This window comes from Nicotiana tabacum, chromosome 2 (genome assembly GCF_000715075.1).
Source record: "Nicotiana tabacum cultivar K326 chromosome 2, ASM71507v2, whole genome shotgun sequence".
Lineage (NCBI taxonomy): Eukaryota > Viridiplantae > Streptophyta > Magnoliopsida > Solanales > Solanaceae > Nicotiana > Nicotiana tabacum.
In genome coordinates, this window is record NC_134081.1 from 97,990,605 (window position 1) to 98,018,560 (window position 27,956).

General features: G+C 35.8%; 3 protein-coding genes across 6 annotated transcripts; all 3 read left to right on the plus strand.

Annotated features, from left to right (window-relative positions):
• The first annotated feature begins 602 nt into the window (after positions 1-602).
• On the plus strand, positions 603-2,788 carry LOC107779435 (heat stress transcription factor A-4c). The gene is made up of 2 exons (XM_016599867.2): positions 603-1,045; positions 1,264-2,788. Exons 1-2 carry the CDS (start codon positions 812-814, stop codon positions 2,344-2,346), a joined length of 1,317 nt encoding a protein of 438 aa, XP_016455353.1. The 5' UTR covers positions 603-811; the 3' UTR covers positions 2,347-2,788.
• A 2,844-nt stretch (positions 2,789-5,632) lies between these two features.
• On the plus strand, positions 5,633-21,706 carry LOC107779437 (putative sugar phosphate/phosphate translocator At1g06470). Of its 4 annotated transcripts, none has more exons than XM_016599870.2 (14): positions 5,820-5,958; positions 6,207-6,277; positions 6,620-6,921; positions 7,031-7,200; positions 11,218-11,303; positions 11,632-11,681; positions 12,955-13,022; positions 13,651-13,751; positions 13,900-13,912; positions 16,125-16,309; positions 16,516-16,602; positions 17,394-17,488; positions 20,221-20,377; positions 21,239-21,706. In XM_016599870.2, the coding sequence occupies exons 3-13, from the start codon at positions 6,674-6,676 to the stop codon at positions 20,339-20,341; spliced, it is 1,224 nt and encodes a 407-aa protein (XP_016455356.1). In that variant the 5' UTR covers positions 5,820-5,958; positions 6,207-6,277; positions 6,620-6,673; the 3' UTR covers positions 20,342-20,377; positions 21,239-21,706. The 4 variants fall into 4 exon arrangements, with proteins under 4 accessions (XP_016455354.1, XP_016455355.1, XP_016455356.1 ...); XM_075236519.1 differs by having other exon boundaries at positions 21,378-21,706; XM_016599868.2 differs by having other exon boundaries at positions 5,633-5,958; positions 6,207-6,921.
• A 3,882-nt stretch (positions 21,707-25,588) lies between these two features.
• On the plus strand, positions 25,589-27,342 carry LOC107779438 (EP1-like glycoprotein 3). Its single transcript, XM_016599872.2, has one exon. It carries the CDS (start codon positions 25,657-25,659, stop codon positions 27,040-27,042), a length of 1,386 nt encoding a protein of 461 aa, XP_016455358.1. The 5' UTR covers positions 25,589-25,656; the 3' UTR covers positions 27,043-27,342.
• The last annotated feature ends 614 nt before the right edge of the window (positions 27,343-27,956 follow it).

Genomic DNA, 27,956 nt, shown 5'->3' on the forward strand with positions numbered 1-27,956 from the left:
CATTATATATCAATATTAAATAAATGACATATTAATAATTTTAACATTCTTTATATTATTTGAATAAACCAACCAATTGAAAGTAAATAAATGGTTATTATAAAAAAAACAAATACACTTAAAAATCGGAATAAATTAGACTTAAAATATCTGCAGTGTCAGAAGTGCGGTATTAGTAGTACACTCTTTAATATATTATTCTAAAAAGGAAATACAGAGCACTCAGTCAAATTGGTAGCAGCCTCTCCTAATTAAAGAAAGAAAAAGTCATAAATCATGATATCTCTGACTACAAAATTCTTACTCTCGTGCTCCCTATTTGTATATCTTCAAAGTTGGAACGCTGAAAGCGAAGCAAAATAGTCAAAAGACAAATGAACAAAAAGGACCGTTGAATATTCCATGCAAAAAATATACACATAACTCCATTCTTCCCCTAACCCCAACATGGCCCAAGTTCTCTCCACCACTTGTTCCAATCCAATTTCAAAGTCAAGTCTTCCCTTTCTCAGTCAATCTGAATTATGAATAAACACTATTTTCTTTTCACCTTAGTCCTTCCCCCTTTTATATACACTCCTCTTTTTAGTTTCTTCTAAACCACCTATCTTTATGATCTCATTTCTTATAATTTTCTTGCCCTTTCCCATTCAAACCTGGATATCTTTCTTTTAATCTTCGCAGTTTACATATACTAATTTAATCTTGGTTGTGTCCACGGTCCATCTCTTTCTTTTAGACGTGAAAGTAAGAAACCCAAAAAAGTTTGTTAAATTGAGGATCTTCTTAATTTTGGTTGGTATATGTTCATATGTTTGGTATAATTATGGAAAATTGTAACGGCGGTTCAAGTTCTTCTCCAGCTCCTTTCTTGTCAAAGACATATGAATTAGTAGATGATCCTTACACAAATCCAGTCGTTTCTTGGAATCATAATGGCCGTAGCTTCGTTGTTTGGAATCCACCTGAGTTTGCTAGAGATTTGCTTCCAAAATACTTTAAGCACAATAATTTCTCCAGCTTTATCAGACAACTTAATACTTATGTAAGTGTACCATCCTTTTGAGTTCATTTTTAAGCTCTTTTCAGTTTTAAATAAATGGCCAGTCCGTATGCGCGGGTCCGGGGAATTGTCGGACCACAAAAGTACCGTGATATTATGGTCACATGGCAACAACTTTATCAGTTACGCCAAAACTCTCATTCTTTTTCGTTTTAAGTACTTTTTGTTTAACAAAGTTTTATTTATTTATCATTCTATAGGGGTTCAGAAAGGTGGATCCTGAACAATGGGAGTTTGCAAATGAGGAGTTTTTAAGAGGACAGAGACACTTATTGAAGAATATTTATAGACGAAAGCCGATCCACAGCCACTCGGCAACAGGATCACAATCTGTGGCGCCATTGACTGATTCAGAAAGACAAGAATATGAAGAAGAAATTGAGAGGCTGAAAAGGGAAAATAGCTTACTTCAGTCATCAGCTGAAAAGCATGAGAAATTTAATCAAGAATATGAGTTTGGTGTTAACTCAATGGAACAACGTTTGCATAATATTGTTCATAGGCAGGGGAAATTGATCTCTCTTTTGGCTCAATTATTGCAAAGGCCTGAATTTTCGTCCGATTTTATCGAATGCACAAACAATAACAGCAAGAAAAGACGGTTGTTAGTTTCCAATTACTTAATTGAGGAAGAGAATACAACTAACTCTATAGTTGTTCCAAAGTTAGACATGGAAGTAGTTAAAAAGCTGGATTCTTCAATCAATTTTTGGGAACGTTTTCTATATGGAATTCAGAAGACTCCAACCGAAGATCAAATGTGTGATTTTGAGCATACACAACCTTTACCTTCTCCAATTGTTATACATGAAATGGATACTTTATCGGATGATTCTGGCAAAAGAAACTCTCCTATCGATCACCCATCATCGCCTTCAGGGGATATACAATCCTCGCCCGAGTTAGGAGGACCTTTGAGTCCTGTCATATCATCGATTTATATCAATTTAGAATGTCAACTTAAGCCATCAGATCAGAGCAATACAAATACCAAGATCACCAGTACTTTGAGTATTGATGCGATGAAAAATCAGGTTGAAAGTAACACTGACACGTCTAAATCAGTGTCAAACTCGGGTAATGATGTATTTTGGCAACAATTCTTAACTGAGACTCCTGGTTTATCTGAGCCGCAGGAAGTTGAGATAGTAAGTAAAGACATCGATGGCTTAACGTGTGATAGCATGTTAGCAGAAAACCAGAGATATTGGTGGAGTCGCGGATTTAATGTAGAAAACCTTGCTGAACGTATGGGTCTTCTCAGTCCAGCAACGGGAAGCTGAGTTGGTTCACTCTTTCTTTTGACATTGTATATGTCTATCGCTGAACTTTTTTCCGGTTTGAAGGAGAGTCTTAGAGCAACGGTAAAATTATCTCCATATGACCTATAGGTCAGAGGTTCGAGCAGTGAAAGCAGTCATCACTAATGCTTGCATTAGATTAGACTGTCTACATCACACCCCTTAGGTGCGATCCTCCCCGAACGTTCCTTGCGTGAACGTGAGATACCTTATGCACCGGACTACCAACTGATGTCGCCGAAGGAACTCTTGCTGGGTTTTTTTTGTGTAATAAATAATAGATAGAGTTCCTAGTCCTTAGATCACTCAGTAAACTGAAGGTATATGTTAGCAATTTTTTGTGGAATTTTTAGAGACTATGCTTGTAATTATCCTAGTCCTAGTGAGTAAAATATTTGTGTTATAGAGGATTAGAGCTTTTGTACATTCAATGAGTAAACTCTTCATTTGCAACTTCCCCATTCATCTTTCTTTTACACCTACTTATTTTCACTTCCGAACCAGGCCAGTTCTCTGTTGGGGGAATTTAACTTTATTTACAATATACGCTATTGGTGTATTTTAACTTTGTTGCATCAAGTTGCTAATCTCATTTATTATCAACTGTTACATGTTTAGATGAATTCTTTTGTATTATTAGTGTATATAAGTTAAACACGAGACAGATTATTCTTTGATAAAGAACGATTGGATTGGAGAACCCTTCAAACAGAGTAGTCATAGAAATATATGGCAACAAGTACAAAAAGTACAATTAAGCTTGAGTACCAGTGTAGCAAGTTTGACTTCAAACGACATTGCAGGTCCACATCCTCCTTTGATTTGATGAGTGTTTATAGCAATGTAACATGAGGAAATGATGATTTGATTTATAATTCTACCACCTTCATTTAATTTAGAGAACCTTACGAAAATGTCTAAAATAAGCTCAAATTTACAACATCTAGCCATTAAATATAGACTTATCAAAGATCTCTTTTCGTATTTTTAAGCATAATTAACAATATTAGATGCAAGACAGAAAGAAAATTTCATGGATGAGGTAACAAATAAGGTGATAAAACACAAAGAAAAACTATATATAAAATATTCCAAAAACCTAAGCTAAAAGGAATCTTTTTCGATGAGTATGGTTGAAATTCATTGAAAACATATAAACGCGTCTAACATACAAAATTTGAAAAAGATTGGATGTGATTTGGACTAATTTAATATCAAAATTCGTTGTTAATACATGTATCACCCAAGTATCTCACACACAGGTATACATGGATATGCATGTGATACACATATGATACATATGTGATACACATATATCTTTTTTCATGTTCATCTTCTACTTTGAATTTTTAATTCAGACCACCTCAAAACTTCACCAAATCATCCAAAACTGACACTCAAGCTCCTTAAGATGTACCAATCTATCCAACAACACCCACTCAAAAGAAAGCAAAATTTGGTATATTTTTTTGTTACAGATAGCTAATTGGCTAATATTGGTAGCATTTGGCTAATATTGATAATATTTTATTAATTGGCTAATGTTTGTACTAATTTGCTTATGGGCTGACATATTTTAGAGTTTTTCTTTAATTTATTGGATTCAAAATCTATTATTTGTACATATTTAATGAGTCTTGTACAGTCAGACATCTCTATAACAACATCCTTATATAACAGTCATTCACTATAAAAACTAAGTTTTCCTCAGAACCGATTTTTTAAAGTTTTATTTTACCTCTATAATAACTTTTTACCTATAACAACAACAATCATATTTGTAGTTGAACGCTCTTTGTAAAATTACACATCTATAACAGTCATATAGAATCTTTAAGATTACTAATATTAATTCTAAATATATGCACACAATCTTTTCTATTAAACAAAGTTTCTATCTTGCATAAGATATAAGATTTGAAGATTTGCACATGATATTTATTTCATTGGACAAATTTCAAAAAATATTTAGATAGAAAATTTAACTGTTAAGTTCTAAGATTGTCTTCAAGGAAAAGCTATTAGATACTTTTTTGCTAAAAATTTGGGCACGAATCTTCGCCAATTCAGGCGTTATATCGCTAGTAAGAGAATGAAATCTACAAAACAAGCTACAATTACAAAATTCTTCCATCAATCTTAAAAGAATTTGTTTTTGTAGGTAGCTTTAAAATGTGTGTCTTAGAGTTTAAATCTTTATACGTTTATTTACGAATTTATTAATAGTGTATATTAGCTTTTTTCAATATTTAACTAGTAGACAATTTTAAATATGCATATCTTTTGAGATTTTAAATTTGATTTTTTTTCTTATTTTCTTATATGTAACATTAAAAAGAAAAAATAATTCATTTTTGGATAGTTTTTATGCTGCTATAAGTGTATAACAATTATTCACTATAAAAGTCAAACATATCAGTACAAACAAGACTATTAAAGAGGGTTGACTCTATTACATATACATAGTCTAAGCCGAAAGCTTGTTCATTGGATATGCCCCTGATCATGGTGTTCTTCTATTCATGGACTGATAACTGTCTATGACAAATTGCCAATTGCAATTTATTTGGTCACCTAACAAAGAACATGCAATTAATATACATTGCCTTGCACATGGATACCCTTCAATTCTATCAAGAGTTGAGATGAATAAACATTGATGTTTTCATTTTTCACGAAAGGTCTCATGTCGTAGAGAAAGCAATTAATTGTCTACTTACTATTAAATTTATCATAAGAAAATTGTACAAGATCATCCCCAATTTCAAATACGGGCTACAAGTGAACAAGGTCACCTTTAAGTACATTTATTTAGAGGAAGCCAAACAAAGTAGATTTAAGATTGGTTAATTTGATAGAATCACATAAGCAATTGGAGTTTCTTATCCCTCGGGTTGCTTATGAAATATTTTAATAGTAACTTAGTGTTTTTTTTTTCAACCTAACAAAACAAACAGTCTCCAAGAAAAGCAAAAAACAAAAAAACAATTAAAGGAAAAAAAACAGAAAGTTTTAAATCAATGATAACTGGCTGTTTATGTCAATATTCGTGAGCGACTGCTAATAACTCATTCTTAGTCAAAGCAGTTATTGCAAGAACACCATTAATTAATACAAAGAAAGCAATAAGATTATAAATCAGAAAAAAATAGAAAAGGAAAAAAGAAAAGATGTTGGCACGTCTTAGTCACATAACTGCAGATCTTGTCGAAGAAGTAGAGATCTAGCAACTTAAAAATCTGGTATTAATAAATCCAATGCCCATCATATCTTAAACTTTAATCTTCTTTTTTATTTTGTTTTTATAGCTAACACCAAAATCACAATCCATATCTTAAACTTTAATCTAAAAACACTTCAGCGTTTTAAAGTAATTCAACCAACATAAGCTGTCAGCTGTAGTTGATTTTTTCCTTCAATTTTACCCACCTTAACCGACGACAAGAATAACCCCCTAAACCAAACCTTTTCTTTTGTATTATTGTCTTCCACCTAACGGAAATCCAAGATCAGATCACACCCCCTTCCCCTATTAAGCTCCAATTTCTCGATTTAAAATCTTCTATTCAAATCCATTAACCCACAGAAGCTCAGGTCAGTTTTTGTCTTTCTTTCTCAATGCTTTTACTAGTTGCTTTCTTGATTCTCCAATATCATTTGTTCTTCTTGATTCTATAGACCTGCTATAGAAATGGGGTTCGTTTCGTTTTCCAATTTTTTGAATATTTAATTCGATAGGATTCAAAGTTTTGATTTTTACTGTTTCTTTTTGCAAGATTTTGGGAGATTTACTTTATATTTGAATTGGGGTTTGAGTTAAATCTCAAGTTGGTTTAATGCAGATTGTTGAACTTATTTTGGCCACCAGTGAATTGGATTGGGGAGCTCACTGCAGATTTCAATCACTTCTAAGGTGTGTTTATCAGATTTTAATAGTGTAAGTTTAGAGTTGTAAAAGTTTCATTAGAATTAGTCTGGTGAAGATAACTGGCAGATATAGTTCTACGTTGGACAACTGAGCTGATTTGCTTGGTTGTCGATGGGAGATAGATGGCTTTGATTGTAGAGGAGAAATGAGATGGTAGAGAGTGATTTGATTATAGACAAGGTTGAGGAGAGTGCAATTGACAACTTTCGGAGGGCGCCTTCCTTCTCGGGCTGGTGTGATGATAATGGCACCCTCCATTCAGCTCAATTAGGGAATGTTCGTACCCTCACTGATGACTTTGACTTTGAACTGCCACTGGTTAATCAGAACGGTATAGGAAATGGATCTGTAGGCGAGGATACACAAAATTATAAGCAGAGGATGAAGGGTGGTGATGATTTGGCTGTTGCATCTACTGGGAATGGAAAAGATAGATATGTTCCGTTTGACGTAGAGAACGGTTCTAGAAGTAATCCAACATATTCAAGTGCTGGCGGGGAAGGCTCCACTTATACGGACCACCATGATCCATCGCGAGCAATTTCAAAGAATGTTGTTTCTGTTGCTGATGTGCTGAAGACGTTGGTATTAATACTTGTATGGTACACATTCAGTACGTTCTTGACATTGTAAGTCTACTTGGTTATGAACTTATGATTTGACTAAGTGATTTGTTTCCTCTCATCTGTATTGAAACTTTAAACACGTTGGTTCTTATCACATATTCACCTGGTCCAGGTACAATAAAACTCTTCTAGGGGATCATCTAGGGAAATTCCCTGCTCCTTTACTGATGAATACCTTCCACTTTGCAATGCAAGCCATTTTGTCCAAATTCATTACCTGGTTCTGGTCCCGAAAATTTCAACTCACTGTAATGATGAGTTGGAAAGATTATTTTTTGAGAGGTAAGTATGATCGTCACATCCGTTTTCTTTAAGCTATAATACTAGGGTACAGGTTTTTTCTTAAGCATGCATTATTATTGCTTTTCAACTAATTGTTCAATGTGTTCTACTGTAAGATTATAAATAATTATAGATGCTAAGAACTGTTCTGACATTTGGGAGGTGTAGGAGAATTGAGAAGCAGGAGACTGTAACCCAAGAGTACTGTGTTAGGCTCACTTCTTTCCTTGTATAATTTGCCTGTAGGGTTCACTAATTGGAAGACAAACTGCATGATCCTTGCATAGTTCTATGCCCAGTTGGTACATCATTTTCATTGATGGATTTGACTAGCAACCCACTTGGCACAACCGCATGCACTTCTATCTGATAAGTAAATTGAATTATAAAAAGAACAGAAAATGAGTGCTGAGATTTGTATAATGATGAAAACTAGTTAGACCTATCTATGATCCGAGGAGTCTATAAAGTCCAACAAAGTGTCAATAATTTACATCTTTCATGCACCCCAATAAGATAAAGATGCTCAACGTCAAAGTTTTATACAGTGAATCTGTTTTCTCCTTCCACACTGTGCATACAATGAAGAATGGTATAGTATTCCATAGGACTTTGGGTTGCTTTGCTTTTTTCTGGCCTCTCCTGCTGATGGCCTCCTTTAACATCGCCCGCTTCATTCTACATAAGATTTAAAGTGGACTTCAAATTTGTCAAAAAAAAAGGCGCTGTGTAGGAACAAGTCGTCCAAGTTCTGTCAAACATATAGTTGCAGGTAGCATTTCCCGTTCTTTGAAGTTTCTATTTGAGTAAGGAATTCCTTGTGCATTTTAATCCATGTAAAACACATGTTTTAGAGGTGCCTTGTTCCGCCACAATTTCTCCGAGGCCACTGATCTTCCCTTAGATCGTAGTATGATAAAAATTCTTTTTTGCTCTCTGGACCAGTGATCTGGTTATGGAGATAATGCTTGGACGTCCTCCAGTTTCAAAAATATTCTTGAATCTGCTCCAATTTCAAAACCAATTGATCAATTGAAATTTATTATGCAACCTCAAGTTCTTTTTTTTTGATAAGGTAAATTGTATTAATCAAAAGGGAGAAAAAACTCTCGCATACAAGAAGTATACAAAAAGTAGAGAATTTACATCTGAACATGATTCTCTACAAATGACGCCCAATCTTCTACACAAGTAGGGGCTACATGTGTGCACCAAAAAGCGAGCAAAGATAAAAGACTATTCCTAAGGTGTGAAAACGGAGACTCGATCCCCTCAAAAACTCTCCTATTTCTCTCTCCCCAGACTAACCACATGAGAGCTAACGGGGCGAACTTCCACGCCTTTTGCTTTCTTCTTCTACGGAAACCGGCCTAGCTATATAGCATTTCCTTTACAGTGTTTAGCATCACCCATTGAACACAAAAAAGATTCAGGATTTCCCTCCATAAACCCCAGGACACAGGGCAATACAGCATAAGATGATCAACTTCTTCCCCTGAGCTTTTACACATGTAGCACCAACTAACATGTGTAATTCCTCTCTTTCGCAGATTTTCAGATGTCAAGATCACTCCCCTCGCTGCTAGCCATGCAAAGAAGCACACCTTCGTAGGCGCCTTAGGAATCCGGATCGATGAGTAAGGGAAAATAGTCTCCTGTCTCACTAACATACTCTGGTAGAAGGACTTTACGGTGAACAAGCCATCGCCACGCAACCCCCATCTCCAAGAATCATAAGATGGATTGGGCATATCTTGCCCGTATAGCAGTGCCAACAAATTTTGGAGCTCCGCAATCTCCCAATCTTGCATGTTCCTTCTAAAAGAGAGGTCCCATACTATCCTCCCTTCATGCTCCTTGCGAATTTGTTGGACCATAAATTCCTTCTGGTTAGAAACTCTGAAGACGTGGGGGAAAGAGACCCTCAGAGTAGTCTCTCCACACCATCTGTGATTCCAAAAGCTGATTCTCCTTCCATCTCCCACCTTGTAAGTGATGTTGCCATAGAAAGCTTCCCAGTTCTTCATGATGTTCCTCCACATGCCACACCCGAACGGTGCTGTGATTGCCTTGGTACTCCAACCCCCTCCCGTGGAATCGTACTTTTCTGCTATGACCTCCCTCCATAGAGCATGCTCTTCTACCCCGAATCTCCACAGCCACTTCCCCAGCAGAGCTCTGTTGAATACCCTGAGATCTTTTACTCCAAGTCCACCCACTTCTTTGGGGAAGTGACTGTCTGCCAATTCACTAGATGAAACTTTCTAGTTCCATCTGCCGCATCCCAAAGAAAATTCCTTTGAAGTAGCTCCAGTTTTTCTGTGATGCTCACAGGTGCTTGCAACAGGGATAAGTAATAGGTAGGGATACTCGACAAAGTGCTTTTAATAAGCACTTCCTTACCGCCTTTTGACAAATACCGTTTCTGCCAGCCTGCTAATCGTTTTTCAACCCTTTCAATAATTGGATTCCAAACAGTTGTATCCTTTTGCAAACCGCCCAATGGTAGACCCAGGTAAGTAGTGGGAAGAGAGCCCATCTTGCATCCGAGAACATGAGACAAAGCATCAATGTTAGCAACCTCACCCACCGGGAAAATCTCACACTTGCCGAGGTTGATTTTGAGTCCTGATACTATCTGAAACCACTGCAGTACCTGCTTTAGGCAGGTCAACTGATCCATATCGGCATCACAGAAAACAAGTCTTAGCTGTGTCAAGTTACCACATTACAAGTCTTAGAAGCTTTCTTAGCTGTTGTCACCTTGGACCATTGCACCACCTACATTTTCCACAGTTCTCTTCCCGAAGGAAATTACTTCTTATACTGTGCAACTGCTTCTCGATACTTACAAGTATAGGAAATGGAGACGTTACATATGTGAGGACTGAGGATACTGTCCAACTCAATATTGACCAGTGTTAATAGTCCTCCCAGAGATAAGTATTTTCTTCTTTGTGGCTAATCTTTTCTCAACCGATCACTCCTTTCCATATTATCTCTTCCTGTGTTTCCTCCTAAAGGAAGTCCAAGTATGCCTTAGGAAATTTACCACCCTACCTTCAAGTGTACTTGCTAACTGTTGGATATCACTCTCTTCATTCACTGGGATCATGGAGCTTTTAGCCATATTTATGGGTAGACTAAGATACGGCTTTAAAGGCAACTAGTACAGCTTCTAAAAGCACATTGTTCCTCGTCCCCGATAGGATATTAATGTGTCATCAGTCAATAGATGTGAGATACCGTTACTGAATTTCCAGCATTCTACTTCAAAATCCAGAAATCCACCTTTTATCTGTTGCTATTTTTAGGATCCGACGTAATCTTTTCATTACTAGTATAAATAAGAAAGGCGACAGGGGTTCACTCTTAGCTCAATTCTCCGGTGGTAGGGAAGAAACCTTTATGGAAGTCATTGATTATGATAGCTAATCTGATTGAAGAAATGCAGATGTTTTTCCACTTAATTCAATCTATCATCAAAGCCCATGTCCTTCATTACAGACCAAATTTTGTGGTTGCATGCTTTCTCCAAGTCTACCACATTACACCTGCTCTTTTCTGGTTCAATCTCAAGTTAACATACTCATTTGCAATTACTGAGTCATCTATGATTATGTTCCCTATAAAAAGGCATATTTGGAACCTCAGACCAGTTTCCCGCTAATAGGCGTGTGATCTTTCTGCTTTTCAGTACCTTGTTTTTGTCAAAGCATCAGATATTTTATTGCAATGCTTATATTTTGGTATGGTGGTGTTGTCTGAACTATAATGATAGTTCAATTTATCTTATCTACTTGAAGTTATAGTTTCTGTTCATTTATTTGTTTTTTCGGGGAAAGAATTTCAGTTCTTCATTTATTCGAGGCATATGATCACTTATGCTATTTATTTGCACCTGTATTGAGAAGTCTAGTGCATAACTTATATATATATTGGTCTCCAATAGTTTCCTGCTAATTTTTATTAACTTTTCTGACAACTAATGCTACAGATGGCCTTTGCCTTTCACAGTTGTACCCACAGCTCTCAGTACGGCAATGGATGTCAACCTCAGTAATGCATCCCTTGTTTTCATATCAGTCACATTTGCTACTATGGTGTGTATTCTTTCTCCTTGTAAATCATACATTACCAATCAATATGATGAATTTTTTGTTTTGGAAAGTTTGAATCACCAGGGAACATAGAAAAGGACACAATCCCAAATTCCTTCAAGTCTCTAGAAATTTCACTTTCATCCGCTAAAATTTTAACAACACTGACAATACAACCCTGTCACTAAAATGTTATTTTGAAAGACTTAAAGGGAGAGAGAGAGAGAGCGAAATAGTTCTCTACTTTTAATTATAAACAAAGAATAATCCTCTAGTTTCCTTCCCTTACCCCATTAATTCTTGGCTCCTAATGGCAAGTTTATCATTGCAGTGTAAATCTGCAGCACCGATATTTCTCCTACTGTTCGCTTTTGCTTTCAGGTACTTCGTTTAATCACTGGTCTCATTGAATCTTTACTGTGTGTCATAGATGCATGTCTAGTTGAACTACTCATCTATGTGCACAATTACTCCCTCTGTTCCATTTTATATGACACTCTTTTCTTTTTAGTCAGTATAAAAAAGAATGACATCATTCTATATTTGGAAACTTTTTGATTTTAAGTTTCCCATTTTACCCTTAATGACATGCTTACATAGTTCTCGAAATCTCATGACATGTTTAAAAACACAAGTTTTAAGGGTACTTTTGGTATGTACGAAAAGTCTTTCCTTCTTTCTTAAAATCCATGTCCAATCAAACATGCCATATAAAATGAATGGAACGGGTAACTTTTGCATATGAAGACTCTTCAATCTTTTGCCGGATCTTTTTTTCTTTAGATAGAATACATCATTGTTCTATCCATGGAGAAAACAGATCAAAATTGCATTCTGTGGTTATTTGAAAATGTGGAAATGAGGGTAAACGAAATTGCTCTCTTTGCTACTAAATCTCCTAGAGAGTCCTATGGTATGGATAGGCCCTTGGTCTTGGTATCTACTAGCCTTTTTGGTGAAGCTCTTTCTGTGCTGTTAGTACTTCTGTTTTGAAATTGCAAGTTGGTCACAATTTAATCCATGTTGCCCCTCAAGATTACTGTGTGTTAATCTAATTTAACAATCCCTCCATCCCATTGTAGTTGGCTTACTCTTTATTTTGTCAATATGACCTATTTCCTTAAAGAACAAAGTTTACTAGTTCCAAATCTTGAATAAATATATTGAAATAATTTGACTGTTGATGGTTCTTAAGAAGAGAATCATTGTATCTCATGGAATGGTTGCTTTCTGTTTTGTTCACGTAATATCTTGCCTTGTTATGAATAGAAGGTCCAGCAAGACTTGACCTTAGCAGAAGCAGGAGATATCCTGTGCTAGAATTGTGTGGATTAACCCTTCTTTACCCTGATGTCTTTCACTACTTAGGTGCTAAAAAAGGATGCCCTTTTTAATTGTTCAGCTAGTCTCTTTCCCATGAATAAAGCTCAGGCAAATCGCATGACCTTAGAGGAAGCGGGATCTCTTTAGTGGGTAGACATGCTGAGAAAGGCAGGCCTTTTTTTTCCATCCGTTGTGTGCCTGATCCTTTAATGGTTAAATTTTCCATCTATCTCATGAATGAATTCATTTGGTATCTCTCGGAAATGACTTCTTATAATTTTGCATTTATTTGGTCTACTGCTTGTTTTTAACCTCAAACTCTTTTTAATAGGATTGAGTCACCGAGTTTAAAGCTGCTAGGGATCATGTTGATTATTTCTATTGGGATACTATTAACAGGTATGCTGTACTCTTACTTTTATCGTTTGCCATGGTACATTCTCCTTTCAACTAGGAGGAGGCTGAATTTTTTTTTCATACAACAATACTAGCTGGAATGAGAAAGTTGAGATGGATACTAGTGGAACAAGAAAGGGAAAGTTACAATATACGAGTACTGAGAATGATGAGGAAAGTGATAGAGTAGTGACTCCACAAGGTAGTGTGAAGACATAAGTTAAAACCGTACGGAATTTGTCATGCAATTCTGCTAGGGTGCAATCATTTGAACGGAGCACTACAAAAACCACTGGTGCAAAGAGTAGAAAGAATCATAACGAATGAGATGAAAAGAGTAATTTTAAGGAAATGTCATGACATATGGGTTAATGAATAGTATAGCCATTGAATGTAGACAAAGAAAACTGAGAAACATGGAATTCACACAGCGTAGCTGAATTGATTGGTTATGGCTGAGTTCATTTGTGTTATTCTCTTCACAACTATCTCTATCCATTTGACTACCTCGTTATCTTCAAATTTGAGTGCTTAATTAACTCTATTACGTTGTGACTTTTCACTAATTCTGTTGTCTGTAAATCATATCTGTTCAGTAAGCACATCTGACCTTTATTGGTTGATGATACAGTTGCAAAGGAAACAGAGTTTCAGTTTTGGGGATTTATCTTTGTTATGCTAGCTGCTGTTATGTCTGGGTTCCGCTGGACTATGACTCAGATACTTCTGCAGGTAGGAGCGCGTTCCTTACTTTAATTGTTAGCAGTGAATTCTTTTCTCAGTATTTTCTTCTTCATACTTGTGCTCACTTCGTCTATTTTGTGTTCATTCTCCAATATTCCATCCAACGGGTGCGCGCTGACCAAAAACTCTCATAAAGAAAGAAGTCTATGGTAAGGACTATCAGCAAATTATAGCAAACTTCAAAGCTCTGAAAGTGCATTTATTCATGTTATAGTTATGTTATTAATATTGTTGGTGAATGAGTTAATGTGTTCTTCATTTTACCTATTTTGGGTTTCCCTTAAGAAGTTAAGGTATTTTATTTGTTGTTTTAGTTTTGTCATAGTAAGACCAGCTGGTATTTATTATTTCACGAATGAAGATGATAGGTTTTGGGCATAGTTACCCACCTCTTTACTGAAGAGAATCATGCTGAATTGTCCTCTAGCCCATGCTTATTTGAATTATTCAGAAATGAAAGATTCATGTAGCCAGGTCATGCATCAAACTGAATGTGTTGGCTTAAAGAACTGGTTGGGAACCTTGAAGAGAAGATAATATCTGCTGTTGTTTCTAGTATAGATTGCAAAATTTTCTATTTCTACTTTAATACAGTTTGTTTTGACCCTAGTCTGGCCAAATTTGATAGTTAATCAGGTATTTCGGTTTAATTCTGTAAGAATATATATTGTACTCCCCCGTTTCAATTTATGTGAACCTATTTCCTTTTTAGTCCATGCCAAAAAGAATGACCCCTTTCCATATTTGGAAATAATTTACCTTTCTGCAATGATTTATAGCCACACAAAATATATGTGCCTCATTTTACACCACAAGTTCAAAAGTCTTCTCTTTTTTCTTAAACTCCGTGCCCAGTCAAATAAGTTCATATAAATTGAAATCTACGTCATTACATATCTATGGTATGATATCTGGAGTAAGTAGATTTTAACTTGAGAGAGAAAGAGAAGGAGGAGGAGGAGGAGGAGAAAATGGAAAGTCAAATAGATCAGAGTATCTTGACGGGAAGGAAGAAAGAAATTGAGAAAAAGGAAAAAGCGAAGAAAACCATAAAACACTTGTTGCATTGTGAAGGTCGAGTACTATGGAGAAGTGGTAGTTAAAGCAAAAATGGGAATGTCTATTATGCCCTCAGATTTAACGCCTTTGTGAAGAGAAACTAAATGAATGGAATAATTGCTACCTTTTAAGGAGTTAAGAGGGTTGGGCCCAAGAAAGCATTTTAGGGGCCTAGTTGCCAACGCAACATTGTTTTTGATCAAGTAAGCTTTATTTCCAACCCAATATTTTGAGGGACTTCATAGCAACTGCAGATTAAAGCTTCAAGTTTACAACTCTTGTGGAACAAAGACGAGGCAAGCTTTTACCTTGAAATTCCAGCATGCTGTTGTAGCTAAATCCCCTTTAACAGTAGCTAGATCAGCCTTGCGAGTTCTAAACTAAATCTTCAATATTTAGTGAATGAAAAGTTGTGCCAATGCTCTTAAGAAGTAAATAATGTCCATACAGATTGTGTAAGAAACACGTTAAGACTGAATCATGGTGAACACAAGTATTACCACAGGACTTACACAAGTTATCTTGGTTCTCAGAACTTGCATCCCTACCATTTCTTAAAAGGTTCCTCTGCTATTTACAACCTTATGTATGTCTAAGGCCTTTAGTTCTGGAGCAAAGCAACCATTGCCCCGTCAGAAAAATGTTTTAAACTGCATTTTGCCCAATCCTGTAAGAGCATTCCAAAGGCGTGTGAGGAAGTTCCAGCTTCCAACTAACGTAGTGGTCTACTGATGGCATCCGAGCGTGTGGCCTAGTAGTCAATGAACTGGGTGCAAAATCCCAGTAGAGACAAAGAAATATCAGGTGATTTCGTCCCATTTGCCTAAACATTGGTGGGCGAAGTTACTTAGTACTTGTGTTGGTGGGAGGTAGTAGGTACCTAGTGAAATAGTTGAGGTGTGCGCAAGCTGGCCTAGATACCAACATCTTTATTAAAAAAAAGTAGTGGTCTATTGACGCCCATTGACACCTTCCAAGGAATGCAAGAAGTGCTTACTTTTTTCCTCGACACTCATGGGAGCTGTAAACCAAGAGAAGTAGTACACTTAGGTTATTAGAAAGTTAAGCCCAAATAAAAGTTAGTACTTCCTCAGGGTACAAAGGGCAATTTTGAGCTCATCTAATCAATTAGACATCCTCCGGATTGCACTAACTCAGCACGATGTGCTTTGTGTTTTTCTGACAAAATCATGTTTGCTTTTAAGAAAAATAGCTACTTGGAATATTATATATTGAAATTTATCCTTTGAATGTTAACTAGTAGTTTGTACATACATTTATGACACGCTTCGGTTATTTCAGGTTTAAAAAATCCACTCACGCTAATGAGCTATGTTACTCCAGTGATGGCTATTTCAACTGCTGTGCTGTCTCTTATTTTTGATCCATGGCATGAGTTCGGAGACAACAGTTACTTTGATAGCTCATGGCACATTACTAGAAGTTGTTTGCTGATGCTTTTTGGTGGAACATTGGCTTTCTTTATGGTATGCATGTATATCAAGATCAATCAATTCGAGTGTTTAATTATCCAATATTCTAGTGGTAGATTTCTTTTACTGCCTTTTCTTTCTCTTCTGGAAAGTGTTTGTCTACAAAAACACCAGAATGTTTAGAAGCTATAAACAAATTTGATACGCCTTCCATGCACGTAGAGATAATTTTCTTTCTCTGCTCTTTTGTTTACTTGCAGGTTTTGACAGAGTATATTCTTGTGTCTGTTACTAGTGCAGTAACTGTGACAATAGCAGGAGTCGTAAAGGAGGCTGTCACTATCTTGGTATGATCTAAAAACCAAGTTCTCTCTATCTTTTTCTCCTACTTTCTACAATTGCTTTAGCGCGAGCAGCAATCTTAAGTAATGTAATGTAACTGACTGATCAAAATAAAAGAGCTTACAAGTAATGTAACTGGTTAATAGTTAGTCACATTTCAGCAGTTCTCTGATAGCAGTTTACTGTATGGAATTTATAGGTTGTTTCTTCTTGATGAACATTAGGATTGTTAATTAGAAAGCCATACAATTCCTTCTTCCGTGAATAGCATTTGGGGGGAGGTGGAACACATAGATGGTTTGTCCTATATGGGCTTCGGAAGTAGCAGAACCGTTGAAGCAATAACAGTTGAATACCCCTTCCTATATTCAAATAAGATTAGCTATTGCAGGGAGCTTGAGCTGTAAGATATTGCCATCTCTGAAAACTAGAAAGAAAGTTTAGCAAATGTGACTTACGATACAAAATAATAACAATATCAGATTAATCATGCATTTCCAAGTATATTTGGTGGTGTATATATGACATCTAGGAGAGCACTTGTCCATGCCATGAGCCATCAGGCAGTGAATATATGCTTGCCAATGAGCGTGACGTAACTTCAATATTGCACACTATTGATCTCTTTTATTGCGCATATACCTCATTTTCCTAGATATTTTTACTTCAAGCCAATCATGTATCTTCAATCGCATTAGACTGATAGAATCAGTTTTCGCTAGTTGAAAAGTTTTTCCGGTTTTGGCTTGCTACAGTTGCTGAAACTAATTGGTAATTATGTCGGTGGCATTTTCAGGTTGCTGTCTTTTACTTCCATGATAAGTTTACCTGGATGAAAGGTGTTGGTCTCTTGACAATAATGCTTGGTGTCAGTTTGTTTAATTGGTACAAGTGAGTATTTGAGCTCTCATATTTTTGCAAAAGTTATCTTGTGATTACTTACTTCCTGCTGCTGTTAAAAATAGATAAGTTTTTTCTTTAAAGACCTGCTGCAGATGTCTACTCCTATTTATCTTGTCAGTTCCTCATCCTCAGTTCGTATAAAGTTCACTCGTCTAAACTACAACTGCAATATGTTTCCTCATTTTATGTAGTGATTTCTTCAATCTCATTTGGCATAAAGTCCACTTGTATGTTGGTGAAGATAAGCTTTTCCATTGCTACTAGTTGGATGTTTTGCCTTATTGATTAATTTGATGCTGGCATTGTTGCTACTCTTCTTAGATGAGTTACAGATCCTACGCTTCATTTTACACCAAGCATGACGTTCACATTTTGCATGTGTGCCATATTAGAAAAACTAATATGAAGATTCTTCATTTAGATTGCAAATCTCGTTTATATTTTTATTAACCTGACACACCCTTACATGTAGAAGTTTTTAGAATTTTTCCTGATTGTAAGTCTTTTTTTTTTTTGCCATTTAAATGGTTTCATTTAAGTCTTGTTTCTCTTGCTTAAATTCATAGTCTTGGCCATTTAGAGAAAAAGGTCTCGACTGTGACCAGCTCTGTCCAAGACTTAAACCCAACATTCATTCCTCCTTTTCATAATAATGTGGATATTACTGATTAGATGTAATTAATGCACTTCATCCCTCGCAGTTTACATGACATTCTTTCCATTTATGACCATTCATAAATGTTTGACACTATTTTATTAAAAGCATTCTGCCAAACAACAACAACAACAAAACCAGTATAATCCCACAAAGTGGGGTCTGGGAGGGGTAGAGTGTACGTTGGCCTTACCCCTACCTTGTGAAGGTAGAGGGGCTCTTTCCGATAGACCCCCGGCTCAAGGTAAAAGTAAAAGAAGCAGACACAACAAGTAGTAACAACAACAAGATAAGGTGATAAGGTGACAAGGTGATAGAATAATCGAAGCGAAAGAACCGACATATAGTAAAAGAAATCTACGGTTAAGAAGGTATGAAACTAGGAGACTGATACTAATGCTACCGGCATGAAAAGGAGACACTCCCGCCTAACTACTGACCTTCTACCCTAATTCCCTACCTCTACACCCTCCTATCAAGGGTCTCAGTAAGCTGAAGTTGCGTCATGTCATGCCTAATCACCTCTCTCCAATACTTCTTAGGGCCTACCTCTATCTCTCCTCAGCCCAACCATGGACAACCTCTCGCACCTCCTCACCGGGGCATCTGTACTACTCTTCACATGCCTGTACCATCTCAACCTAGGTTCCCGTATCTTATCATCCACGTGGGTCACTCCCAAATAATTTTCAATAAATATAAAAAATCAGGTATCGGGGGTGGTTGGCCATGACTTCACTTACAAATACTGAAGTCATTATTTCTAAGTTGAAGTTTGGCCATCAACAACAACAACAACAAACCCAGTAAATCCCCAATTATTTACAAATATTGAACTTTAGTATTTTGAAATACTAGTGAAATATTGAAAAACTTTTTTGTGGAGTACTTCAAGTGAAATAATGGTTTTCAATCACAAAAATTCTATTTATTTTTTCAAGTGAAATACATGTCTAAACACAACTTCAGCTTCCATATACTCTTTCAATTTCAACTTCAAATACTCTTAGTTTTTAACGTCGACCAAATATTTTCCGAATGCATACTTAAATATACAAAATTAAACTTTGATATGATGTTTTTCCTATACTATTTATTTTTCAACAACCATTTTATGATTTTCTTTGCTTGCTATTTATATAATTCAAAAATCAAATTAATATAAAAGATTCTGTGCTCAGTCAAATATTGCCATATAAATTGGGAGAGAGCTTAGTCAATATAATAGACATGGCAATGGGTAGCCCGATGCACTAAGCTCCCGCTATGTGCGGGGTCCTGGGAAGGTCGGACCACAAGAGTCTATCGTACGCAGTCTTATCCTGCATTTCTGCAAGAGGCTGTTTCCACGGCTCGAACCCATTACCTCCTGGTCACGTGACAACAACTTTTACCAGTTATGCTAAGGCTCCCCTTCATAATAGACATGGCAATGATATAGTATAAATCTCTATTCTCGTGTATCTCCTTTGTTTTGCTTTTTTTCCATCTTTCACTTTAAGACTATATCTTTGCTTGATCTAACTCTTTAATCCTTGATAAAAAATAACTAAGTTCTTAACACACTAGTGCATATTTTCTTGGAGCAATTTTCTATTTTTGGACACCGCTTTGCATTAATTTCAACTTAACTAGTATCTGTGCTAGTTCGGTAATTCTTACATCGCATGGCCAGGGTGTTTACCAGAAATCGTGTAACGATGTATTTTACTTAAGTGACAGCACCTAATCAAACCAAACTTGTTTATAATTCGTCTAGCAAATCGCTAATAGGATAGGGTTGCAAAGGGAAATAATTACTTGAAAAATGGTGATTTTATTAGTGACTTGGAGTATTATTTCTCTGTGACCCGCAGCCGCTAGATCTGTTTCATTGCCCTGTTATAATTTACTGAATCTGTTATTGTACTTCAAGTTTCTACAGAAAACTGAATCGTGTTACATCATAATACAGACAGGTTTTTGCGATCCATAGGAAGATGTTTATCCCCATGTTACCATAGAATTTTAGAATTGTTGGATGGTTTTGCTAGATATTAAATTGTTATCCGCTTCTGCTTTTCAGGTATGACAAATTACAAAAAGGAAATCTAAGTGAAGATGAGATGTCACGATCCTCAATGCAAAATGCAGCTGCAAAGTATGTTATTCTTGAAGAATTGGAAGATCAAGATGATTGTACTTGAAGTTCCTATACCGTATTATCTGCATTTGCAAACTTTGTAAGCTTCTTAACTACAATGCTGTCATGCTCTCTGTATGTTTGCATATGAAGGGGGGAATGTTTTGTATCATCATAGTTTTTATGAATTTCAATTAAATTACCTTTTGTCTAGTCTGGTGAACAAACTTATTAAAAAATACTGAAGGTATATCAGATGAAAGAATTTTTCAAATCACAAAAAATGGACGAGGAGGTTATTCAACATCCTACTTAAGCTGCTCCGTGTCCATGCCCAGGAACAAATTGAATATTACTGTGGTTGTCTGTATTTAATGCTCTAGGAGCCTGCATTAGGCTAGTATTTTGGTTGGGAAGTGGCGGAAAGGGTTGGTAGTTAAACCTATTATGTACTTTTTTCTTTTCTTTTGGGCCGTGGACAGTATGGAGAATAGAAATTGTTCTTGATCCATGCACTTGATATGAAACCAAGCTCTTTTCTTCTTTGAGAAAGATATGTGAAACCAAGCTCTTGTGGATGAGATGAAGATGAGAAAGCCTTACTCCGCTTTGATCAGCCTGATTGCTGATTCTAGATTTTACTTAATTTTTCAGTGCTGTATATATTTGATGTAGTTGGTGAAAATTACTTTGGTGTAGCTATATATTTTGTTTAACATTTTTTATTTCCCGTGAACTTTATCTGTCTTTGTTCGTCTCACAAGGCATACCATATTAGCTGGAGGTAGTTGGATTTGAATCCAGTTGCTTGTTTCTGTTTATGTACTTGCTCAATTTTCATGAATGCTTGTTACACTGATAAACTATGGATAGAAGTTTTTATGAGTCTAGCAAAGATCTTTTAGCCTGCATATACGTGTAGAGGTGACTGACAACTGTTTAATTGTGATACGATTATTAGATGACTGCTGCCAATGCTGATATTTTCAATAGAGGATGAGTGTCATATTTGAAGTTTTTACAAGTCTAGCAAAGATTATTGTAGTCTGCATTACGTGTAGAGTTGACCGACAACTGTTCGATTGTGATACGATTACTAGATGACTGCTGCCAATGCTGATATTTTCAAGAATGGGTGAGTTGTCATATTTGGATTATACCAAGAAGCTCAAATGGGACCAAAGTGGCAGCATCAACTGGTCTTTGTTCAGCTTAACCCTGCCCTAGACAGCCTTTTATCAGTTTGCTGGTGAAAGGAAGAAGGTTTTGTTCATCATTATTGTTGGTGAAAAGATTGATCAGTTTCCATACATAATTCTAAGGGCTCCATTTTTGTTAAACAAATTTTCTATTTTGTTCTTATTGTATCTCTGTATTTGGCATCAAAATTTCATCCTCATTTATTCAAATATTTTTCCAGTTTTATCTCCTTCTCGTTGTGATTACCTTAGTAGCCAGTAGGCATCGGCCAATGTTATAGATCTTTAGTTTACTTGTAAAACAGGTTTGTAGTTGTATTTTAGACGGGTTGTTGCGTTGAGCCTCATCAAGAATGTTTGTCAACTAATCTCTTTCTCCCGTCAATGTTTTTAATCATGAAATAAATAATATTATTAGGAATAGAAGAAAATGTAGTTCATTCACCACTTTTTATTGATAATGCGATTCTCTATTCTGACACCCGTATGAAATATACGCAGCAGATACCTTTAGAATTATTACTGAGGAAATTCAAGATATAAGAAAGTAAACTCACGAAGAAGTTAAGAAAATTCAATATCTTATATATATACATAAAAAATAATTTTGATCCTACCTGTGTTATTCAAACATTATTGGCAGAATGTGTTCAATCTAGTCATGTTTGAACTAAAGGTGACAGGGGGCTGGGCCGGTCCGGTCCGGTCCGGGTTGCTGGAAAATGTGACCGGCCGGTCACCAATCCGGGCTGGTTACCGGTGTTTCCCAACCAGGTTTAACGGGTACGGGCCCATCCAGTGATTTAATGAACTGGAACGGTTCCGGGCCTAAGGGGGCGGGGTGGGCCTTTTTTTTTTTTTGTATTTTGTATAACTACCGTAATTTATATTAATATAAAGTAAAAATATAAACCAAAAAAATAATCTTATAAAAAGAGTTACAGATAATAGATAATAGAACTTTTAAAATCCTTTATATTTGAATATATCATTAAGAATTTAAAATAATAGAACTTTTAATTTGCAAGTTCTTTTTTTTTTTTTCAAACTTGCAAATTAAAATTTACATTTAACAACAACTAAATTAACGAAAAGAGTAAATTCAAAGTTTAATTATTAAATATAAATCCAGAACTTTAAAGGTTTTGCATTGCCTTAGTAAGTTCTTCATAATCAATATGAACTTCTTGGCCATCTTCTGGACTGTTAAATTCAGATGGGTGACCATGTGTTAATATATCTCCAAGTTCCTCGTCTTCTGGTTTATCAACATCTTCACGTCCTTGATTTTTTCGCTCCGATCTAATCCAATCTCTGAAACACACTAAAACTTCCAAAGCATTGCTTCCCAATGAGTGACGGGTGTCTCCTAGTTGTTGTCTTGCTTGATTAAATGCACTCTCTGGTGCAACAGTTGAAATTGGCACATTCAGCACGTCCCGAGCCATAGCGGAAAGAACAAGAAATTGCTTTTCATTCTCATGCCACCATCCCAACGGTGAAAGTTCCTTTGTGCGAGGCTCTGATTGCTTTTGCAAGTAGAATTGAAGTTCATCAATGTTCCTGCTACTGGTTTGAGTAGAAGGAAATGTAGTCCAAATATTATAACCATCAAGGCCTTCATCTTTATCCATAGTAGCAGATGCAGTAGAAGTAGTACAATGCATAGTGAAATTAACATTGCCTACATTAATAGCAACATCATCAATTATATTTGCATAATAATTATATAATTATTGTAAATAATCATTTAGCTTGTTCATACAACAATATATATTTGGGATTTCAGTTGGTCCAATCTCCATATAAGTATATAAAGCATTGATTAATTGGTGATAATTAGACATCTTTATAGAAGGATTTAAAACTACACCAATTAAGTAAATGGGTAAATGACCCTCTATAGCCCCTCAAAATTTTAATAGCCTATGTTTTTCCCATTGACATAAAATGTCTCTCAGGCCCAAACATATTACATCTAATAACCCGAAATGTCTATTTTGTGTAATGACAGTCTATTTAATATATTTTTTGTATAATGACAGTCTATTTTGTATATATTTTGTATAGTGACAGTCTATTGTATATAAATTATATAGTGATAATCTATTTAGTATATATTTCAACGTTATGCATAGTTATTTGAGAAAGAACAATCATTAAACTTCTACAATTCAAAAAGTGTATCATGTAAAATTATTGTATAAAAAGTGTATCATTTATGTATAATTAATATATAATGTATAAGAAGTATATATTCAGTGAGTTTACATTTAGTATACACTTACCATACAGTATACTTAGTCAGTATACACTGAATTATACAGTGTCACTATCCATTCTGATGGTTGTTGTGTAGAAGGAGAAACAATGTAAATTAAACAGAAGAATTGAATTGTGAAGATTATAGAATTTGTGAAAAAATATATAAACTGAACCAGGAGAATTTTGTAAGGCAAGATGAAATTTTGTATAAAATAAGAATGAAAGTGGTGGAATAAAGAAAGTTTTGGAGTTTTGGCCTGAAAAGAAGTGCCGAGAGTTTGTATTATTGATTTTTATTACAATTTCTTTTTGGGTGAATGATTTGTTTCCAAGAAAGAAGACAAGATTGACATAATATAATAGATGTCATTGTTAATGTGCTGTTTATTAATTATTTTCAACAAGAGAAGATTGACATAATATAATAGATTAATAAATACTGGAATAGATTCTGGATCAAAATCCTTTTCAAAAGGTAAAAAAAAAAAAAGAAAGAGAAAAGATGGTAAGATTGTTTCTATGATAGTTGACTTGATAAATTTAATTTGAAGTAGTTAAATTATAGTATCTCCATTTTCATCTAGACATAGTTAGTAGTTACCATTCTGGAAACATAACCGAGTATTATGAGGATTTATAGACAAAAAAAAAGTATTATGAAAATTTAACCTCTTGTAAATAGTAAAAACGGGAAAAAGGAATGCTGGTTAACATAATTTATTTGTTTTTGGCTACAAGTTGTAATGTGCTATTGTGGGCTAGCGATTGTTTATAGTTTTTGCCGAGCGGCTAACTTTGTCAATCTCTCTAAGTAAATCAGAGAAATTTGAACGAAATATTTTTTGAATTTGGCTTGCATTTTTTCAAATTGGAAGCTGACCGTTGCCAACGGTCAACTTTTTTTTTTTAAAAAAAAAAAATAATAAATAAATCTGAAAATAGCCGTTGGACCGGTCCGGGCCGGTTAACCGGTTCACCAGTGATTTTCCTTTACCGGTTTTGACCTATCCGGTTAACCGGTAAGGAAAATCAATACGGACCAACCCCTTACCCCCCAAACCCAGCCCTACCCGGCCCCCTACCACCAGTCCAGTCCGGTCCGGTTTAATACCGGTCTGGGCCGGTTCGGAACCAGGTCAACCCGGCCTGTTAAACAGGTATAGTTTGAACCAAGGAACCAAATTTGTAAAATTTGTGCTACACTCTTGAATGAATTTGGGTTGAGCCATCAACTATAAAGATACAATAGAGAGGAAGATGAAAAACAGATGAGAGAGTCTCAGCATCCCAAGTAGAACGTAGAATTCATGCCCACGGATTAAGCAATAAAATGGTCGATTAACCATATATGTCATAAGATTCTTTAACTTGTTATTAGTTATCCGAGGAAAAAAGTTTCTCCTGAGAAATAAACACAACGTTATATATAAAAATTAAAAACTCCTTTCATAGGTAATCTGTGGGAACGTTGAAAGATGGGCGTTATTTGGTAGGAAAAACATGATAATCTTGGTACAAGTAACAAGTTAATCTCATAAAGATATTATACCAAACGCAAAATTTCAACTAGGCTCATTCTGGAAATTATACGTCAACGATCCTCGCGCAGCTATATATATTTCTTTGCACCTGGCATCATATCATTGACAAAGACTGCTTCTTTCTCAACAACTTCACATTCTATGATTTCGTCCAGCAAACTTCCAGTGGGCGTGATTTGTACTAGTCAACTTCAAGTTTTGAAAATTAGGTGCTTGTTGCTTTTTGACCCATTATTATGTTTTGCATTTTGCATTAGAAAATGCATAGGTGGGTCATTAGGATAACTTATATATAATGCAAAGCTTAGAATCTTTCAAGCAACCAAAGGCACTTTGCCTTCTGTTAAAGTTTAAGTTATCATCCACTTTTTTTCATGGCTCTATACAAGATTTTTCCTCTTGCCTTCATTCTTTGCTGTTCTTTTCATTTGATTGCTAGCCAACCTTGGGATTACCCAACTGCAAATCTTTCAACCACTTGGGTCAACAGTATTTCTGCACCCCATTCAGTGGCTTTCACTGATGGCTCAACAGTAAGGGCTATACTACTCAGAGGAACTTTTGGTCCAAGATATGCTTGTGGTTTCTATTGTAATGGCAATTGTGAGAGTTACCTCTTTGCCATCTTCATTGTGCAAACCAATAGCGTTTCCTTTATTACTTCTCCCAGTATTGGATTCCCACAAGTGGTTTGGTCTGCTAACAGGAACAAACCTGTTAAGATCAATTCTACTTTGCAGCTTACAGCACAAGGGGATTTAGTGCTTAGAGATGCTGATGGTACTTTAGCTTGGTCGACAAACAGTGCTGGAAAATCTGTTGCTGGTTTAAGCTTGACTGATGAGGGAAATCTTGTTCTGTTTGATTCCAAGAATGCAACTGTTTGGCAATCTTTTGATCACCCAACCGATTCTTTAGTTCCAGGACAGAAGTTAGTATCAGGGATGAAGCTAACAGCAAGTGTTTCAACAACAAAATGGACTGAGGGAGGTTTGTTCTCTTTCTCTGCTACCGATGATGGTTTGGTTGCTTTTGTCGAGTCAAAGCCTCCTCAAACATACTTTGAAAGATCTATTGGTGGATTGAATACTAGTGGAGGCTCCAATTATGTTATGTATTTGAATGGAAGCTTATCTTTACTCTCAAATTCCAAAGATCCGCAGATGCTGATTTCCATTCCTCCTGCATCCTCAGCTCAATATATGAAACTTGAGTCTAATGGACACTTGAAAGTGTATGAGTGGCAAAGTCGTTGGAACAAGGTGGATGATGTCCTGACAGGTTTTAACGGCGAGTGCTCTTACCCCACGGTCTGTGGAAGATATGGCATTTGCACAATGGGACAGTGTAGTTGTCCCAAATCAAGCTCTAATTCAACAAGCTATTTCAGGAAGATCAATGATAGGTTGCCTAATCTTGGTTGCTTTGCGATCACAAGGCTGACTTGTATTGATTTAAATGACCACAGATTATTGGAACTTGAAGATGTGGACTATTTCGCATTTACTGCAGATATTACAAACACAGATAAGGATACCTGTAAAGATGCATGTTTGAGGAACTGTTCCTGTAAAGCTGCTTTTTTTCGTACTGGTTTAAACGGTTCCAGGGGAGACTGTTACCTACCAACTGAGATCTTTTCACTAATGAATAATGACAAGGACAGGACAAGGTACGATTCCTATGCGTTTATAAAAGTACATGTTGAAGCTGAACCAGCTGCTGCAAAAGGGAAAAGGCGTTTTATGAACGAAAAATAATCCTTGGTAGGAAATGGATGGAAAATTAGCAAACTATGTGTAAGATATGTATTGTGTGTGTGTGTGGGGGGGGGGGGGGAATTAAATAAATAGTGGTTCGATAAGCCAAATTAGTTAGGCTATTGTGTTAAGAGTTCTGTGTACTCCCTCATCTCCTTTCTTCTCTAGTTTTCTCCCCTTTACTCTGCATTTCACTCTCATTCCTCTTTCATTTCTAAGTCACTGTTTCATTGTCCTTCTATCATTATCTGTAATATCAATTTGGCAGACTATAATAAAGATAATCTATTTTCTTAATTATTTCGCAAGTTAAGTGTTTCATTGCCCTTCTTTCCAAAGTATTCTTTCAATTGCCCAACAACATTTTCATCAATTGCATCAACCTGAAGGCAGTGCCTTTAGCTAATTCTAGTGAAGCTGGTTTTAGTAGCAATTCACCATTTGCTACTTCAGTCATTGCGATGCAAAGAAATGCAATTAAAATGCAAAATTAAGAAAACTCTGCTTAAGTTCATTAACGTGTTTCTTTTCCCTTGAAGGGATATATAATACCTTTGTTAGTTCAATACTTATATCCTTTTCACTTGAACCTATTGTGATAAGCTACAAGAATAGGTTATAACTGTTGGGACAGAAAAAATCACATGTCCTGCGAAAGCTAGCAAAGTAACACTTGAATGACGATAAATCAGACAACATAAGAGAAATATATCAAAAGAGACAAAAATATTTAACATGGTTCGGTCAATTGACCTACGTTCATGGCGGAGATTAGCAATCCACTATATAAAAGAGAGTATAAAATATTGAGAGAACAATACAAGTGTCACGACCCAAAATCCTAACCTGTCGTGATGGCGCCTATCGTGGAACTAGGCAGGCCAACTCATTCAAAACAAACCGATATTTTCATT

Coding starts and splice junctions, on each gene's coding strand:
- LOC107779437 (XM_016599868.2), top strand. CDS start 6,443: ATGGTAGAGAGTGATTTGATTATAGACAAGGTTGAGGAGAGTGCAATT. Junction 13,023..13,650: donor TATTGGGATACTATTAACAG/GTATGCTGTACT, acceptor TTGATGATACAG/TTGCAAAGGAAACAGAGTTT. Junction 17,489..20,220: donor AGTTTGTTTAATTGGTACAA/GTGAGTATTTGA, acceptor TCTGCTTTTCAG/GTATGACAAATTACAAAAAG.
- LOC107779438 (XM_016599872.2), top strand. CDS start 25,657: ATGGCTCTATACAAGATTTTTCCTCTTGCCTTCATTCTTTGCTGTTCT.
- LOC107779435 (XM_016599867.2), top strand. CDS start 812: ATGTTTGGTATAATTATGGAAAATTGTAACGGCGGTTCAAGTTCTTCT. Junction 1,046..1,263: donor TCAGACAACTTAATACTTAT/GTAAGTGTACCA, acceptor ATCATTCTATAG/GGGTTCAGAAAGGTGGATCC.